Raw genomic sequence first — 18,137 nt, 5'->3', positions numbered from 1 at the left:
ACTCCTAAGAGTTATACAGGTATGTTAAATCCACTATTGAGTTTTAATGCTTTATCAGCAGAAATAGTCTAGGTTATGCAAAAACTACAACCTAATTAACATAATGGCCAACATCAAACTTACTTTCTTTAAAAGGTATATGAAACCCAAATTTGTTTTCTTCATGATCCAGAAAGAAAGTTGCTTAAAATTGCATTCTCTGATTTCCTCCTATTTTTCCTTCGTATCTTTATTTGATAAAGCATGAATTTAAAGGGAAAGTCAACACCAGAATTTTTGTTGTTTAAAAAGAAAGATAATCCCTTTATTACCCATTCCCCAGTTTTGCATAACCAACACTGTTATAGAAATACACTTTTTACCTCTGATTATCTTTTATCTAAGCCTCTGCAAATTGCCCCCTTATTTCAGTTCTTTTGACAGACTTGCATTTTAGCCAATCAGTGCTCACTCCAGGGTAACTTCACGTGCATGAGCTCAATGTTATCTATATGAAACACATGAACTAATGCCCTCTGGTGGTCAAAATGCATTCAGATTAGAGGCAGTCTTCAAGGTCTAAGAAATTAGCATATGAACCTCCTAGGTATATCTTTCAACTAAGAATACCAAGAGAACAAAGCAAGATTGGTGATAAAAGTAAATTGGAAAGTTGTTTAAAAATGCATTCCTTATTTAAAGGGTCATAATACTCATATGCTAAATCACTTGAAACTGATGCAGTATAACTGTAAAAAGCTGCCAGGAAAATATCACCTGAGCATCTCTATGTAAAAAAGAAGATATTTTACCTCACAATTTCCTCAGCTCAGCAGAGTAAGTTCTGTGTAAAAAGTTATACTCAGCTGCAGGTAAAAAAGTGGCTACAGAGAAACTTTTGAGGTAAAATATTTTTCTATTTTACATAGAGATGTTCAGGTGATATTTTCTAGTCAGCTTTTTACAGCTATGCTGCATCACTTTCAAGTGTTTAAACATTTGGGTATTATGGCCCGTTAAATCATGAAAGGGTTTTTTTGGACTTGACTTACCCTTTAAGCTTAGGAGCTGGCCCATTTTTGGTTCAGCACCTGCGTAGTATTTGCTGATTGGTGGCTACACATACAAGGGGGCTTTTTGGAACACAAACAGCCTGAAAACTAAATAATTCCCTTAAAAGGATCACTCAATGCAGTAGAATTGCACAATAAAGACATTTAATACCTACTCTTTCGAATTTCAAATAAGCAGTAGATTTTTTTTCTGACAAATTTATTTGTTCTCCCATTTTCTGGTCCCCTGTATCATGTGACTGAAAGACATCCAATCAGCCTAGTATACGTATACCCTGTGAGCTTGTGCACCTGCTCAGTAGAAATCTTGTTCTCCAGAAAGTGCGACTATAAAAAGGCAGAAACATTTGCTAATGGAAATAAATTGGAAAGTGTCTTAAAACTGCTGCTCTATAAAAGTTTATTTTGAGGGGGGGCAGAGCCTACAGTTGTTGCGGAAGGTCGTGTATATGAAGAGCTCCTGACTCTTACTTGGATATAACTATAATTCTCTCTTTTAAAATATAACTTTTGTACCTGGCACCTTTGTGAAAGTGCCCTGAAGTTTTCCTAGAGGAGTTAGCGAGATAATATTATATAGACGGCTCATCCTATGTTCCTCAGCTAGATTGAATGGAAGCTGACCGCATGGCAAGCAGGCCTACTTTGTAACTCAGTCATTCTATGCCATTGAGGCTGCCGCACATACTAGCCCCCCCCCCCCCCATAGAATAAAGAATGCAATAGAAACACTCTGAATGGGGAACCTACCATGAGTAGTGACTTTTTAGAGCCCCGGCAGTCGCCATCTTTGGCCTCTCACCGCAGTAATATGGAAACTGACCAGCAGACCTCCTGTGAGGATCCCCAGATCACGGGTGCACTTCAGACCTCCTATGACCAGTTAGGACAGGCCTGCGACAGTTTAGTATCAGTGACCCAGATTGCTGAGAGAAAACGCAGACCTAAAGTTCCCTTCTCGACTGAGGCCACAACATATAGGCAGCCCTGGACCCCACAGATTGCAGCAAACTCCGATATGGCTAGATCTAAAGGACTTACAAATATTCCCCAGGGAGGATTAGACCGTGCTAACAGCGGGCACTTACCAGTAAACAATCCACAGACTGAGTGTTTCTTCTAGTTAAGGGGGGGGTGAAACCCCTATCACTCGTGACAGTCTCTGCCTGCAGGGAATGAGGAGACCTCAACAAAGATACCCACGCAAGTGGCAATTACCGCATTCAGGATCCCTTACTCAGGCGAGTATTCCCCAGGAAGATCGACATGGAGTGGGTTAGGAAGGAGACAAGGGCTAAGTTATACCCCAGAACTAAGACCACAATCCCAAAACATCGCTGTGATGAACATTCATTCCTTTTGAATGATGCCTTTCCAGAGCGGGGCTGAATATTAACTAAACAGCCGCCTCCTTCTTTGTATATTTGACGGCTATGTGACAGGGACATAATAAAGGATTATAGAACATTTTAATCAATTTGACCCTAAATGCTACTTAAGCCCTTTGGACTTGGCGCCCCTGAAGTCACAGACTTAAAATTGATATCAGCTAGGATCCTTTTTGTTTGACTCTCCTAACATCTGTGGTATATGTCTATCCAGGGCTAGAACTGCTCTGTTCCATAGGTTTATATATTATATGGCTTTTGCTTTCACTGCAGATGACTAGGCTTATTAACTCATTGTTTAGTTACCCAATGCCTGTTGCACCCACATAGATGTTTAGCTATAGACGTGTGCAAGCTGTCAAAATGGTAAATTGTACTAGGCACTATAAATAGGGCTCACACTCTCTTTAAATGTATGCTCACACTGTTGTAATTTGCCATTTGGTCTTGACAATGTTTACTATGAGCAGAATGCATGTTTTATTAGTATTTAAATATTAGTTGATAGTGGAACGCAGCTTGTTAATTGGATCTTAATACTATTGCTTAACTTACAGCCCTGTGCATATTTGTATGAAACACTGGGTCTCTTTGTCTGGAGATATAATTCAATGCACTTCCTCCCACTAGTAGCTCCAACTGTTACCCCTAAGATATCAAGCTCACCACCTCATTATTTATATTAATAACCTCCAGGACCCTTTGCATTCCCATATGTACTGTATATAGGCTAAGCCCTGATAAATCCCTTCTGCCTCCCATGCTGCTGTATAGCCAGTTTCCTTATTGTCTAGTTTGATACACATACTCTGTGTCTGTTTTCTAATGTTCTTACTATCTGATTTAAAACCCCACTAACTTCATATAATTATTGTTCAATTGATACATTTTACTGTGGATTATATTTATGCTATATGAAGTTATAGCTTTTTTTCATACATATTTGTTATATCTATAGTTAAAATGGTTTATGAAGGACCAAAAGTGCCCTCACATGATTGAAATTCTCCTACTAGCTAAGTTGGAGGCCCAAAAGTGGCCTCATCAGCTTCAAGGAGATAAAAAAAAAAAAAAAAAAAAGGGTACCATTTAGGCAATTGTTTTTATTATTGAATTTTACACTCTTCTGTATTAGCTGCAATTTTTAATCTGGGTTTTGCTTTACTGTTGTGAAGCGTAACGACTGTACAACCCTTCTTTAAAAGTGCCTGTATGACTGTTTCTTTAACCCTCAATAAAATTAAAAAAAAAAAAAAAAAAAAAGTTTATTTTGATGAGTGTCCCTTTAATGTGTTGTGATGCAAAATGATTAGGGATGGGCGAATGTGTTTATATTCGAATGTTATTGTAGAAATTCTATTTATACAATAGAATGTTAACGAATATTCTTAAAAATTCAATTTTCGAATATTATTTACAGTTTTCGAATATTACATTTATAAAACACAATTGTAGACTAGAAACACTATTTCAAATGTCACCTTCGAATCGAATATCACTTTTGAGTATTACATTTATAAAACACAGTATTAGACTAGAAATACTATTTCAAATTCGAAAGGGACACTCGAATATTACATTAATTAAACACCGTTGTAGACTAGAAATACTATTTAGAATATTACATTTCGAAATTGAATTAATACATAGCTAAACATTCTATTATTCAAATGCATATTTTCAAATTTTATTGAAAACGAAAATAGACTGTTATATAAACATTCGAACGAACGTATCAAAATTAGTTTTAAATTTCAAATTTTTAGAAACATTCGCCCATCCCTAAAAATGATAGCTATAAAATGAAGACAAAGGAATATGCAGTACAAATCATTTTTAAACCGTATCCTCCAATCATGGAAAACCCTCATGCAAATGTAGATCAATGTTTTTCATAAAGCATTATCCCCTTAGGTATTTAAACAAAACACAAGTGAGGTATCACAAAATGATTTTATAAATAAAGAATAAAACAAATCACACATAAAATAGGCAGTTACATTATATACTAAAAATATAAGATTTTACAGGCCTGAGACATCACCCCAATACAAGCACAAAGCATGATGGGGAATTACAACAGTTAGCTCCTAGTTAAAATTAAAAACGTTTTCACTCAACATTAAGGTGAAGCTCGTCTAGTATATGTATTGTGTAAACCTTTTATCAAGTCCATGTCTGAATCGAGAAGGTTGATTGGCAAATCCTCATATAGTTTCCCCCGTTATCCACAGAAATAACAGTCCTCAGGGTTAAAACAAAAGGCTCATACACACGTTTCAGGATTTGTTGCAACTTCACCGTTCTTTTCCTTTTCATCTTTTAAAAATTGCTCCACTTCTGCAGAGTCCACATTGGTATTTTCAGGAACTGCAATCTTTGGGTTAAGTTCACCCATTTCTTCATTGATTTCCTTAGAATGTGAATCTTCAGCTCTCTTTTTAAGACAGAAAAAGTTTCCAGCAGATAAAATGACTGAAGAAAGCACCACTTCAGTGCCAGCAATAATGAAGAGAAACATGTACTTTCCAGTAGCGTCCAGGATTTTCCCTGAAATAAAGTTGCACAATCACATTAGTAATCATGACACATATACACAAGTCCAGTGAGTGCGGATCTCATTATATATATATATATATATATATATATATACACACACACCCCATGTTTATATTTACCTGCTGATGGTGGTCCAATAAGAACAGCAAAGGCCTCTGCAAGTAGCACCAATCCAATAGCACTGGAGAACTTCTTTGTACCAACAATACCCATTAGAACTTCAAACTGGAGTGCTCCAATCATTCCATAGGAAATTCCAAAGAAGACACAGAAAACAGCTAGTCCACCATAAGTATCTGCCATGGAGCCCATCAAATCAGTAAATCCATTAAAAATCATTGCAAAGGCAAAAAGATAAACTGAATATGGTCTCACTTTTTCTATACCTGCAATCACACCACAGGTGGGTCTTGCAAAAATGTCAACAAATCCAAGGATTGTTAGGAGAAAAGCAGCCTTTGTATCTTCTACTTTTAGGTCTTTAGCATAGCTCACAACAAACACTGGTGGTACAAACAGTCCCAGAACCATGGTGGATGCAGCTATGGTGTATATAACAAAACCTACATCTTTAAAGACACTGAAATCTAGAAGCTTCTTCTTTGGTTTCTTCAGCTCTGCTTCCTTGAGCTCCGCTTCCTTGATTAGCGCTTTCTCTTTCTTTGAAGGCTCTAGTGGCCGCATCAGGGAGGCGCACACACAACAGTTAAGCAGTAGTCCACCAAGGATAAGGAAGCCCCCACGCCAGCCAAAATGATAATTGAGCAATTGTCCCAGTGGAGAGAGGGCACAGAGGAAAACAGGGCTTCCTGCTGCAGCTAATCCATTGGCTAAAGGACGACGTTTGTCAAAGTATTGATTTAGCATGATTAGACAGGGTTGGAAGTTTAGTGCCAGGCCCAGACCTATTAACAAAAATGTGTTATTTTGATAGCAAATTAAAAAAAAAACTGCAAAAGCAGTGCAATAAATCCAGAACGCAAATATAGACCTCCAAATAGATTTTAGAAGATTGGGCTGATGTCTTTAAAGGGACAGTCTAGGCCAAAATAAACATGATTCAGATAGAGCATGTAATTTTAAACAATTTTCCAATTTACTTTTATCACCAATTTTGCTTTGTTCTCTTGGTATTCTTAGTTGAAAGCTTAACCTAGGAGGTTCATATGCTAATTTCTTAGACCTTGAAGACCACTTTTTTAGAATGCATTTTAACAGTTTTTCACCACTAGAGGGTGTTAGTTCATGCGTTTCATATAGATAACACTGTGCTCGTGAAGTTATCTGGGAGCAGGCGCTGATTGGCTAAACTGCAAGTCTGTCAAAAGAACTGAAATAAAGGGGCAGTTTGCAGAGGCTTAGATACAAAGTAATCACAGAGGTTAAAAGTATATTAATATAACTGTTGGTTATGCAAAACTGGGGAATGGGTAATAAAGGGATTATCTAACTTTTAAAACAATAAAAATTCTGGTGTAGACTGTCCCTTTAAGCTTGGGAATCCTTTCCTGAAGCAACCCATCTAGTGGTATGATTAAGGCCTTCTTTTGGGCCATGGGAGAGTTGATTTATCTCTGTGTAGTGTTATAATTATTTAATCTTGCTATATTTTCTAATACAGAGATAGAAATAACTCACCTGTGATAACACCAGCAGTGAGATAAAGTGTGATAATATTTGTGCTGAAGGATGCAGACACCATTCCCATGGAGGCAAAGAGACCACCAACCAACATGACCGGTCGGCATCCAAACCGGTTCACACAAATGCTGCATAGGGGACCTGTACAAAAGAGATTGATGATTTTTATTTGTTAAATATTAAAAAATAAATAAAAAAAAGAATTTTAGCAAATTAACAAATGGCTCCATTATGCCTAGTTTCTATTAGAGCTATTGGCATCAGAATTTTGCGCATATGTTCCAACTTTGGGGCATCAGATGCAGGTCCTGATACAGAGGAAGGTAAGTGACTGCCTTATGCTGCAACTACAGAGTGCACTGTCTTACTTGAATCAGCTCCTGTACAACAGGTTTTTCCAAGCAGGCAGCTCTAAGCCAGGAAGTGTCTGTATGGTTTTAGGTTGTGGGCTCCACCTTCTGCTGGGGCTGATTTTGAGTGCATGCAGGGGACTAACTGTTTTGATCCTCATGCTTAGCTGCTGAGATTTAATTTATACATATACTGAGCTGTATTGCACTGCTGCTATTTATGATCAAGTGCTGATAGGGGACTATACACATAACCCATAGTCTTAAGTCTGTTGATAAAATGTGAGTACAGGCTGAGATGTAAACAAAGACATGTGCGATGTACGTTCTATACTTATACTGATAGATCACTATTTTTTGAGACCAGACGGAGGAACAATTTTGATATAAGAACTTGTGTCTAAGCAATATGTGCTCCAAGGATTAACTCTTAGCCTTGCCGTATTGTATATATGGGTGATCTTTATTTTTTTACACACCTATGGGCGTGTATTAGATACAATCTGTGAAGATATAAGTACACGCTTCAGTCTCCGACAGTGACACATACAAAATATTAGATCATATGATTTCAAACAATCGTAGGACGAAAATATCGCTATTGGCAAGTTTATCACTACACAGCCAATGTTCTGTGACACATATGCACCATATATTTTGACACGCCTTTAGATAGATCATATGACTCACATGTGTGATTGTAGGGGTGTGTGTGATCCATTTATATAGACCATCTGGGAGCGTTTTGTAACAATGTTTACATTTGTTTTTATTACAAACATTGTGCTGCCCCTTTCAGTTGTGCCCCAGCCCAACCTCACCAACAGTGCTAATTTTGGAACTTCTAAGTATGTTTTATATCGATATCTGTGCATGTCCTTATTTATAGTAGTGTCTATTACATGCAGTTATATGAAGGGGAAAAAACAAACAAACAAAAAAAAAAGTGTACTGTCCCTAATCTTGCAAGCTGCTCTTATAGCAAGTTTACAAAGTATCCTCCAAGTGCTAGAAGCTGGGGGAAGTGCAGGAAGTCTTCTCCCTACATGTTCTGCACAGCCTTTTCCAGTAGTGACATGATTGGGAAATTAGCATTTACAGTGCACCTTGGTAAATGTTTTTTTTTTTTTTAAATTTGAAGTTAAAAGGATACTAAAAACCCCAAATGTTTTCTCTCATGATTCAGATAGAGCAGGCAATTTTAAAGGGACAGTCTAGGCCAAAATAAACTTTCATGATTCAGATAGAGCATGTAATTTTAAACAATTTTCCAATTTACTTTTATCACCAAATTTGCTTTGTTCTCTTGGTATTCTTAGTTGAAAGCTTAACCTAGGAGGTTCATATGCTAATTTCTTAGACCTTGAAGCCCACCTCTTTCAGATTGCATTTTAACAGTTTTTCACCACTAGAGGGTGTTAGTACACGTATTTCATATAGATAACACTGTGCTCGTGCACGAGAAGTTATCTGGGAGCAGGCATTGATTGGCTAGACTGCAAGTCTGTCAAAAGAACTGAAAAAGGGGCAGTTTGCAGAGGCTTAGATACAAGATAATCACAGAGGTTAAAAGTATATTATAATAAATGTGTTAGTTATGCAAAACTGGGAAATGGGTAAAGGGATTATCTATCTTTTAAAACAATAAAAATTCTGGTGTAGACTGTCCCTTTAAGCAACTTTTTAATGTACTCCGATTATCAATTTCTTTGTTCTCTTGCTATCATTTTAAAAAGCAGGAATGTAAGCTGGGCAGCCAGCCCATTTTTGGTTCATCACCCTGGATAGTGCTTGCTGATTGGTGGCTACATTTAAAATATATATATCCTATTATATAAAAGGCCAGGTGTGTTTGTCCGAAGCTGTCATGCGCAGAGGACAAACACACCTGGCCTTTGAGTCCCTAGCTGATCTGCGGCAGAAGTGGGCGTGACCGGGTGTGAGCAGGGGGCGTGGCCAGGTGTGGTTGCACGATAGAGAGCAAAAGGAGAGAGCTAGGAGAGAAAGGGGTGGGACCGCTGTACTGCAAAAAATGGCCCATGTGAATGGGCTTTAGGACATTATATATATATATATAAAATCACATGGACTAGTCTAGCTAATATATACTAGCTAAAGTGTTATTGCAGCTGTAATTAGGTTCTCTCTTACAGAACAGCCAAAAATAAATCCTCTCTAATAGGCTGATCACTGGAAAGACAGATTCAGAAACAGCCCCAGCCCCTTCCACACCATGCGCAGTTTCTTAGACCTTTTACACCTTTAATTATTAGTTGAAAGTTTTTTCTGAAAAACTATGTTACCTGCTTGCTATCTTTTTTTTATACTGGTACCTCTCTGGCATGGAGGTTTTGGAGCTGCTGTCAGCCTCCTCTTCCTCCCCAGGTGCCATGGCCTGTGTGGTTCTGGTATTCCCTCCCTGTCATCACTTACCACATACACACAGCACACTGACCGTTATAAATCTGGCATCAAGCAGACTGAATAATGGAAGGATTTTGCCAGCAAGAGGTGCAGTATGGTGGGCACTGGCAGCATCCATAAGGCTATCTAGGTGACCCATGCTAGCTCAGCTAAAGGGCAGTTTCTTACTAGTTGGCAAGATAGAAATGTCCAACAGTGCAGGTGAGAGTTCAGCTCCCACATTGATTCTGCACCCAAGTGTTTGTCAGTAAGTGGCACTAATTTAGGATTGTTTAATACAATACATATGCAGATATGCCGTGTCTGACCTGCACAACAAATCACATCATTGATTTGTCATTAGGCAGAAAAAGGAGTATGCCTGTTTTTCAATAGTCCTTGTAATATAATTTCTTATGCATCTATAAGAGATAAATGCTAAAGGGGGCCTAAGGCACAGTCATCACACACACAATAAGTCAGGCATGGATTAAAGAAATAAAAATACAAAGACACTCATATTGCACTGCAATAACATGATGTATGCGGTGTTCATGAAAGCACAAGCCAACGGCTCAGTCTCCTTTCATATGAGAGCCAGGGACATATGCCAAAGATGTCACCCAATGTCAACTGTCAAATGTGTGCAGTACAGTCCCAAGAATAGACAATAAAATGGGTGTTTTTTTTCCCTTTTAATCAACTTTAGCACAATATACGGTTCTCACAAGAAGCTCGTCTGACTGGTACTTTCACCGTCAGCCAACTACAGTGATAACATGCAGACAGTTCTTTACTAGACACTACTCACCTGTACCATAAAGCATAGCCAGCAAAATGGAGGAGATCCAGGCTGTGTCACTGTATCCAACGCCAAACTCCTTGATCAGCTCTTTAAAAAACACACTGACTGCTTTGGGAAATGCATAGGAAAAGCCATTGATGACAAAACTCCCGAACAGGACAGCCCAGGCCCAGCCACCATCCGGGGCTTTTATATTTGATGGACCATCATCTAGAGCAACGCCTCCCATGGTGCTTAAATATCACCTAAAATAAAAAGCAGGTAATTGTTTTAGACATCTGTGATCTACAACATGGCATAAAGTTCTATTTCTCAAGTGACAAATGTAATGCTTTGCTGTGCTATTTTTATCTACATTTTTTTCTAGTCAGAGCTCTGCCCTTGACATCAGAATGTTGCCCTGTCTCTTAACCTTACACCACAAAATGTCATTTGTTATAGGGCAAATACTATTTTGCCTACAGATGTGGCAATAACTTTACCCCTTTTAAAAATAGGGTATGAAAAAAAAAAAACCTGGTACCTCTTGTCTAAGAATAAAGATAAAGGGCCCGATAACCAAAAGCTCAGTGGTATGCAGGGGAAAAAAATAAATACAATGTAAGACTGTTGTAATGGAGATTGTTTTTTTTACCTTAAAGGGACGGTTCACCCAAAAAAATCCTCCCCCATTTAAGTTGTTCCCAATGATCCATTTTACCTGCTGGAGTGTATTAAATTGTTTACGAGTAGATTCTTTACCCCTATTTTGACCTTTGAAATAGCTTGTGGTTTCCCTACCTATACTGAAAGTTTTAATACTGAGTTTCAGCTATTGAGTAGCCTAAGTAAACACAGCCAGCAGAAGAAATGACACTCCCAGTGGGGTGCAGGATAGTTAAGCAATAGAAATTATTTTTCCATTGTTCTCTCTGTATTGAGCTTTAGTATTCCAGACAAATATAAGATAAGAAAGCAAATATGTATACACAAAGTGATAACATAATGAGATATGATATTACCTGAAGCTCAACCCATTGTAATAGGCTGTGGTTTAAAAGCACAAAACCAGCTACTTCATAGACACAAATAAACCTAAAAATGCAATTTCTCATACATTTTATACTCTGCAGCTGGTATAACAAGTCATTGAAAATACATGAATATAAAAACAATTTTACAGTGTACTGTCCTTTTAAGAGCTGATTAAAAGGATATGAAGCCCCAAATGTATCTCATAATGCTTCAGATAGAGCCTGCAATTTTAAAACAAACTTTCCAGTTTACTTATCTAATGTGCTTAGTTCTCTTGATATCCTTTGTTTAAAGGCATACCTAGGTAGGCTGAAGAGCTGGATGTGCCTATAGGTCTTGTCATTGGCTTAATGATGTGTTATGCTAACATCCAGTAGTGCATCCTTCAAAGGATAGCAAGAGAATGAAGCAAGAATAGGAGTAAATAAGAAAGTTGGTAAAAAACAAACTAAAAAAAAAACAAAAACAAAACAAACTCTGAATCATGAAAGAAAAATTGTAGGTTTCATGATTGCAATAACTTAGATAATCTCACTAGACTGGAGAGCTCTTATTCATTACCACTGTATAATATTATGCTTGTGTAATAGTGCTACAAATATTCATTTTAAATTTCTAATTTTTCCATTCTAATTTGAACCAATGTTACCATGAAGGTTATAGCGATTAGGTTTAGTTCATCCACACCAATAAAACAAACATTTTTTGGCAGAACTTTATAGTATCTTTAATAATTCATAGTATTGATCTCACTAATTGTTCAGTGTGGCACAATCTCTGGTGGGTATTGTAATAAGGCCCAAGGAGTTTAGGTTTCTGAGTTGTACAACTCTTTGCATACCCTGTTAAGTGCTTGCATCATGCACCCTGTCCTATGCGATTTCTAACCCCCACCTACCCTGGAACTATAGCTTTGAAGAATGTCTCTTGTCTGCAGGGATCTGGAAATAGGATGAGTCTCAGGGCAGAGAGCCTGTCCTTTCAGTGACATTTACACCTCGCTAGAAATCATTTCACATACACCAGAATAACCTGCACCGAGCAACACAGACAGCTGCACTATTTTTGGGTTATTGCTCTTTGGCTGGAAGGATGCCTGGATGTCAGCAATGCCCCACGTTGTCCTGTTTTCTTTATTGAATGTGTTTTACACAAAACGAATTGTAAAAGACCTTAAATGTCTTGCACAACTGCAATCATCTCTCTAAATTTGTGACAAAAAAAACTAAATATAAATAAAAATGGTATTTTGATATATTTTATGCTGATCTGAATTAATTGGTGTAGTAAATGTCAGGTATTAGCCACAGTAGGGAAATGTTAGTTAGATCAAGGAGGGGGGTGCCCCTGCACTGCAAGTTTAGCAGATCAAATAACTTGAAGATTAAAACCTTTGTAAAAAAATTCACAGCATGACCTAACCAATAAAGCTTATTATAAGGAACTGTGTGAGCCATTATTTGCCCTACCAACAAAAACATATCCAGGTGATAAAAGGCAAAGTAACATAAGTGCTTATTACAACAGATGTCTCAGCAGTGGCAGCTGTTGGTCAGTTTCATGCAAATGGCCTACTACATTCCCTTCATCTAAAACAGAGAGCCACCTGCTCTGGGGGAAGACCATTCTAGAATCTACACAGGACCATCTGGAGACTCACCCACCCCACCTACACATATGCAAGTACTTCATTACCATCAAAGTAAGAAGCAGAAAATGGTGTGAGCATCACCATATTCAGGTCCAAAACGCTCTACACCACAATTAATCTCCTCACTACACATTAGCAACCTACAGTGATAAACAATGTATCCCAAAATTACAGTATATGGTCCTCTCAAATAAAGTGTTATCACCACTATGTACCCAGTCACACTACATGCTCCCCTAGAGACAGTGTATTCCACTAGAATTGGGTTGCCTAAGGCCCATTAATACAAATAAAGACTCCCCACCACTGTAAGACTAGTGTGTATTCAGCTGCATAGAGATTATATATAGAATAGTTTGTTCACAGGCTCTTAAACGGACAGTCTACTCCAGAATTATTATATTTTTAAAAGATAGATAATTCCTTTATTACCCATTCCCCAGTTTTGCATAACACAGTTATATTAATAAATGTTTTAACTCTGTGATTACCTTGTATCTAAGCCTCTGCAGACTGCCCCCTTATCTCAGTGCTTTTGACAGACATGCAGTTAAGCCAATCAGTGCAAACTCCTAAATAACTTCACGGGAGTGAGCACAATGTTATATATACACACACAACACACATAAACTAGTACTGTCTAACTGTGAAAACTTTCAAAATGCTCTAAGCTAAGGGGCGGTTTAGAAATCAGTTTGAGCACATCTAGGTTTAGCTTTTCAAAAAAATACCACCAAGGGAACAAAGCAAATTTGATGATAAAAGTCAATTGGAAAGTTGTTTAAAATTGCATGCCCGATCTGAATCACAAAAGTTTAATTTTGACTAGACTGTCCCTTTAAATAAAAAAAAGCACATACTCTGTGCTACAGAAAAGAAACAATTTTAGCCTAATAAATAGAATGTCTTCACTGTTTAACCCCTGTTTAACCGGTTGTTTACTGCTTCTGGTAATGAAACAGCTCACCCACGCAGTGAAATAACAGCCACACAATGCTCAAACTAAAGAGTATGTAAAGTTTGTAATGCAGATTTAAGATGGTTTAAACTCATTTTAAAACTAGAGGGGGTAGGATTTTTATGTTTTCACCCCCCCCCCCCAGATTGTCATTATCAGCAAGTGATCAGTCCCAGAATCAGCTATAACATCCTACTGTTATATAATCTACAGTATAGTTTATGTATAATATATTAAGTAAAAATATAAAATTATTTACTACCTATTTATGACGAAGATTTAAAAAAAAATAAAGATTATGTTTTAAACACAACAGTACATTAAGCAGAAACTACACATCCCCTCTCTGACCATATACATGGTGGTCCCCATACAGCCGCATTAAGGAATATTGCCTGAGCCCTTCAGACAGCAGACACTTTGCCCCCATAAGCAGTGTAATATACCAGTACGTAGCATTGCTGCCCAGCATCCTAAATCACCTGTAGCTGGTCCAGTCGCTCCCATCCCTCAGCACTGCAATGGTGCAACCCTCCCCCTGCTCACCGGATTGTTATGGGTTATTACCTGTAGTTTGTGCAGCCGCGTCTGTGTTCCCCAGTGTACCGTGAAGCTGCGGATCACAGTGGTCTGTGCAGTGGAACCATCCGGTGCCCCCCAATCATAAGTAATAGATCCAACCACCGCTGCTCTGCTTCTGCTGCTGCTCCAGAGCTTTAAATCTGCACGTCCTCTGGTGACGTCAGAGAGGGCGGTACCGACAAGTGTCAAAAAGATAGGAGTCTGAAGGTCACTCAAGCAGCATCCTGGGGGAGGGTTTTATTCAGCATCCCTGTGCTAGGGTACACCGCATCATCATTATTATTATTAGTGTACACAGCTTCCCTGTGCTAGGGGTAGTATACCGCATCATTATTATTATTAGTGTACACAGCTTCCCTGTGCTAGAGAGGTACACTTCAAACCTATTATTGGGGTACACAGCTTCCCTGTGCTAGAGAGGTACACTTCAAACCTATTATTGGGGTACACATCATACCTGCGCCAGGGGTACACAGCTTCCCTGTGCTAGTGGTACACTGTATCCCTATTATTAGTGAGTAAAGCTTCCCTGTGATAGAGGTACACATCATCCCTATTATTGGGGTACGCAGCATACCTGCGTCATGGGTACACTGCATCCATATTATTAGTGAGTTCAGCATCCTTGTGCTAGAGGTACATAGCATCCCTATTATTTGGGTACGCAGCATACCTGCGTCAGGGGTACGCAGATTCCCTATTATTAGGGTATACAGCATCCTTGTGCTAGAGGTGCACATCATCCCTATTATTTGGGGTACACCGCATTCCTGCGTCAGGGGTACACAGCTTCCCTGTGCTAAGGGTACACAGTATCACTGAGTCTTGCTGTACATAATATCACAGTATCTTGGGGATCACTGCATCCCGATGAATACACAGCACCACTAAATCTTTAGATACATAGTATCACTGAGTATTGGGGTACACAGCATTATTAAGTTTTAGGGTACATAGTATCAGTGAGACTTGGGTTACACAGTGTTAATGAGTCTTAGGGTACACAGTATCAATGAGTCTTGGGGGACACAGCAGTATCACAAAGTCTTGGGGTACACAATATAACTGAGAATTGGGGTACACAATATCACTGAGTCTTATGGTACACATTATCACTGAGCCTTGGGGTACACAGTATCAAAGAGTCTTGGGGTACACAGTATCACTAAATCTTGGGGACACAGTATCACCAAGTCTTGGGGTACACAGTATCACTGAGCCTTAGGGTACTCAGTTTGACTGAGTCTTGAGGTACATAAAGCTCAATTTTAGGGTACACAGTACCAATGAGTCTTAGGGTACATAGTATAAATAAATATTGGGGTACACAATATTACTGAGTCTTGGGGTATACAATATTACTGAGCCTTGGAGTACACAATATTACTGAATCTTAGGGTACACAGTATTACTGAGTACACTATATCACACAGTCTTTGGGTACACAATGTCCCTACATCATAACAAAATCTGGGATACACATTATTACTGAGTGGTACAGAACATAATTGAGTCTAATACACACCTTATTTTTGTGTCAGAGGTATCTTAGGCACCCAGTATCCTTGTGTCAGGGCTCACTGGGATCTACAGTATCCCCATTTTGGGGCTCTCTGTGTTTGGGGGCACACATTATGTGATCACTGTGTCTGTCAGGTACACTGCATCCTAGTATCAGGGGTGCACTTATTACCTAAATATGGGGAATACAGAATCTAAACGTCTGTGATAATCAAAATGACTGTATTTTGGGTTCAAAATGTACTAGGGCACACATGAGCCTCAGCAATATATCTATAGAAGAAATGTAGGGATTCCTTTATCATTATGTATCATGTATCATAAATATCCAGCTAGATACTAAATGAGACATAAATGCTCAAATTGTTGAGAGATATAAAACTTTTATAAAATCTCTAAAGTATGTGAGGGAAAAGTAGGGTACAATGAGGTTCTATCACTTCCAAACATTCTTAGGTTTTATAGAAGTAGACATTTTCATGTTCAGATTTTGTTAAGCACCTGCATGTTTTGGATTGTTTGGGTATACACAAGATTGGTTTGCATAGCTAAAAACAAGATTAAAACTGCTCAAGCAATGATAGAGTTAAAAAAACAGTTTAATATTATAATATTAAATGTTTAATTATCTGTAGTAAAATAATCTGCATTATACTTTCATTATAATTTCATTATTTTTTGAAAATTGATGCTTTTCTCATTTCCACTGCAATTCTATTAAATAATGGACACCACCATGTTGTTACTTAGGTTTTCCTCTTATCTAGCTCATCTGATAAAGACAATAAGGAATAGGTATAAAACTGGCAATAAAATAGACTGTGTAGAAATCCTATTAGGTTAAATGAAATATCTTTTATTGCCTGTTTTATATGTGTCCCTAACTGTCCTCAGCAGACTAAATAGATAAGAGGAAAACCTAGGTTCCAACATGGCAATGCCCATTACTTTATAGAAACTAAAGTACTCTAAGGAAACAATCTGCTAGATTATGAGTCTTGCGTTAGCCTTAAAAAGCAGCGTTGAGAGGTCCCAACGCTGCTTTTTAGCGCCCGCTGGTATTATGAGTCTGACAGGTACAGGTGTACCGCTCACTTTTATTCCGCGACTAGAGTTTACCGCAAATCCCCTTACGTCAATTGCATATCCTATCTTTTTAATGGGATTTGGCTAACGCTGGTATTACGAGTCTTGGAAGAAGTGAGCAGTGCAGCCTCTCCTGTCAAGACTCCTACCGCATTTAAAAGTCAGTAGTTAAGAGTTTTATGGGCTAACGCCGGAACATAAAACTCTTAACTAAAGTTCTAAAAAGTACACTAACACCCATAAACTACCTATTAACCCCTAAACCAAGCCTCCCCCGCCCCACATCACAAACACTTAAATAAAGTTTTTAACCCCTAATCTGCTGACCGGACATCACCACCACTTTAATAAATATATTAACCCCTAAACCGCCGCACTCCCGCCTTGCAAACACTAGTTCAATTTTATTAACCCCTAATCTGCCGTCCCTAACATTGCTGACACCTACCTACATTTATTAACCACTAATCTGCCGCCCCCAACGTCGCCGCTACTATATTAAATTTATTAACCCCTATACCTAAGTCTAACCCTAAGTCTAACCCCCCCTAACTTAAATATAATTTAAATAAAACGAAATAAAATTACTACAATTAAATAAATTATTCCTATTTAAAACTAAATACTTACCTATAAAATAAACCATAATATAGCTACAATATAACTAATAGTTACATTGTAGCTAGCTTAGGATTTATATTTATTTTACAGGCAACTTTGTATTTATTTTAACTAGGTACAATAGTTATTAAATAGTTATTAACTATTTAATAACTACCTAGTTACAATAAAGACACATTTACCTGTAAAATAAACCCTAACCTAAGTTACAATTACACCTAACACTACACTATCATTAAATTAATTACCTAAATTAAAATAAATTACCTACAATTAACTACAGTTAAATAAAATAAGCTAAAGTTCGGAAAAAACCCCCCACTAAATTACAGGAAAAAAAAAATAATTACAAGAATTTTAAACTAATTACACATAATCTAATCCCCCTAATAAAATAAAAAGCCCCCAAAATAAAAAAAAACCTATCCTATACTAAATTACAAATAGCCCTTAAAAGGGCCTTTTGCGGGGCATTGCCCCAAAGTAATCAGCTCTATTACCTGTAA

The 18,137-nt window shown here is 37.9% G+C and overlaps 1 protein-coding gene across 1 annotated transcript; it reads right to left on the bottom strand.

Annotated features, from left to right (window-relative positions):
* Positions 1–4,374: 4,374 nt before the first annotated feature.
* Positions 4,375–14,543, bottom strand: SLC16A3 (solute carrier family 16 member 3). Its single transcript, XM_053705747.1, has 5 exons — positions 14,389–14,543; positions 10,205–10,443; positions 6,638–6,781; positions 5,119–5,904; positions 4,375–4,990 (listed from the first exon to the last, which is right to left on the bottom strand). The coding sequence occupies exons 2-5, from the start codon at positions 10,425–10,427 to the stop codon at positions 4,707–4,709; spliced, it is 1,437 nt and encodes a 478-aa protein (XP_053561722.1). The 5' UTR covers positions 10,428–10,443; positions 14,389–14,543; the 3' UTR covers positions 4,375–4,706.
* Between the last annotated feature and the right edge of the window lie 3,594 nt (positions 14,544–18,137).

The sequence above is a fragment of the Bombina bombina genome, chromosome 1 (genome assembly GCF_027579735.1).
Source record: "Bombina bombina isolate aBomBom1 chromosome 1, aBomBom1.pri, whole genome shotgun sequence".
Taxonomy (NCBI): domain Eukaryota; kingdom Metazoa; phylum Chordata; class Amphibia; order Anura; family Bombinatoridae; genus Bombina; species Bombina bombina.
The sequence above is the reverse complement of the archived record's forward strand: the minus strand, read 5'-3'. Positions and strand labels throughout refer to the sequence as shown.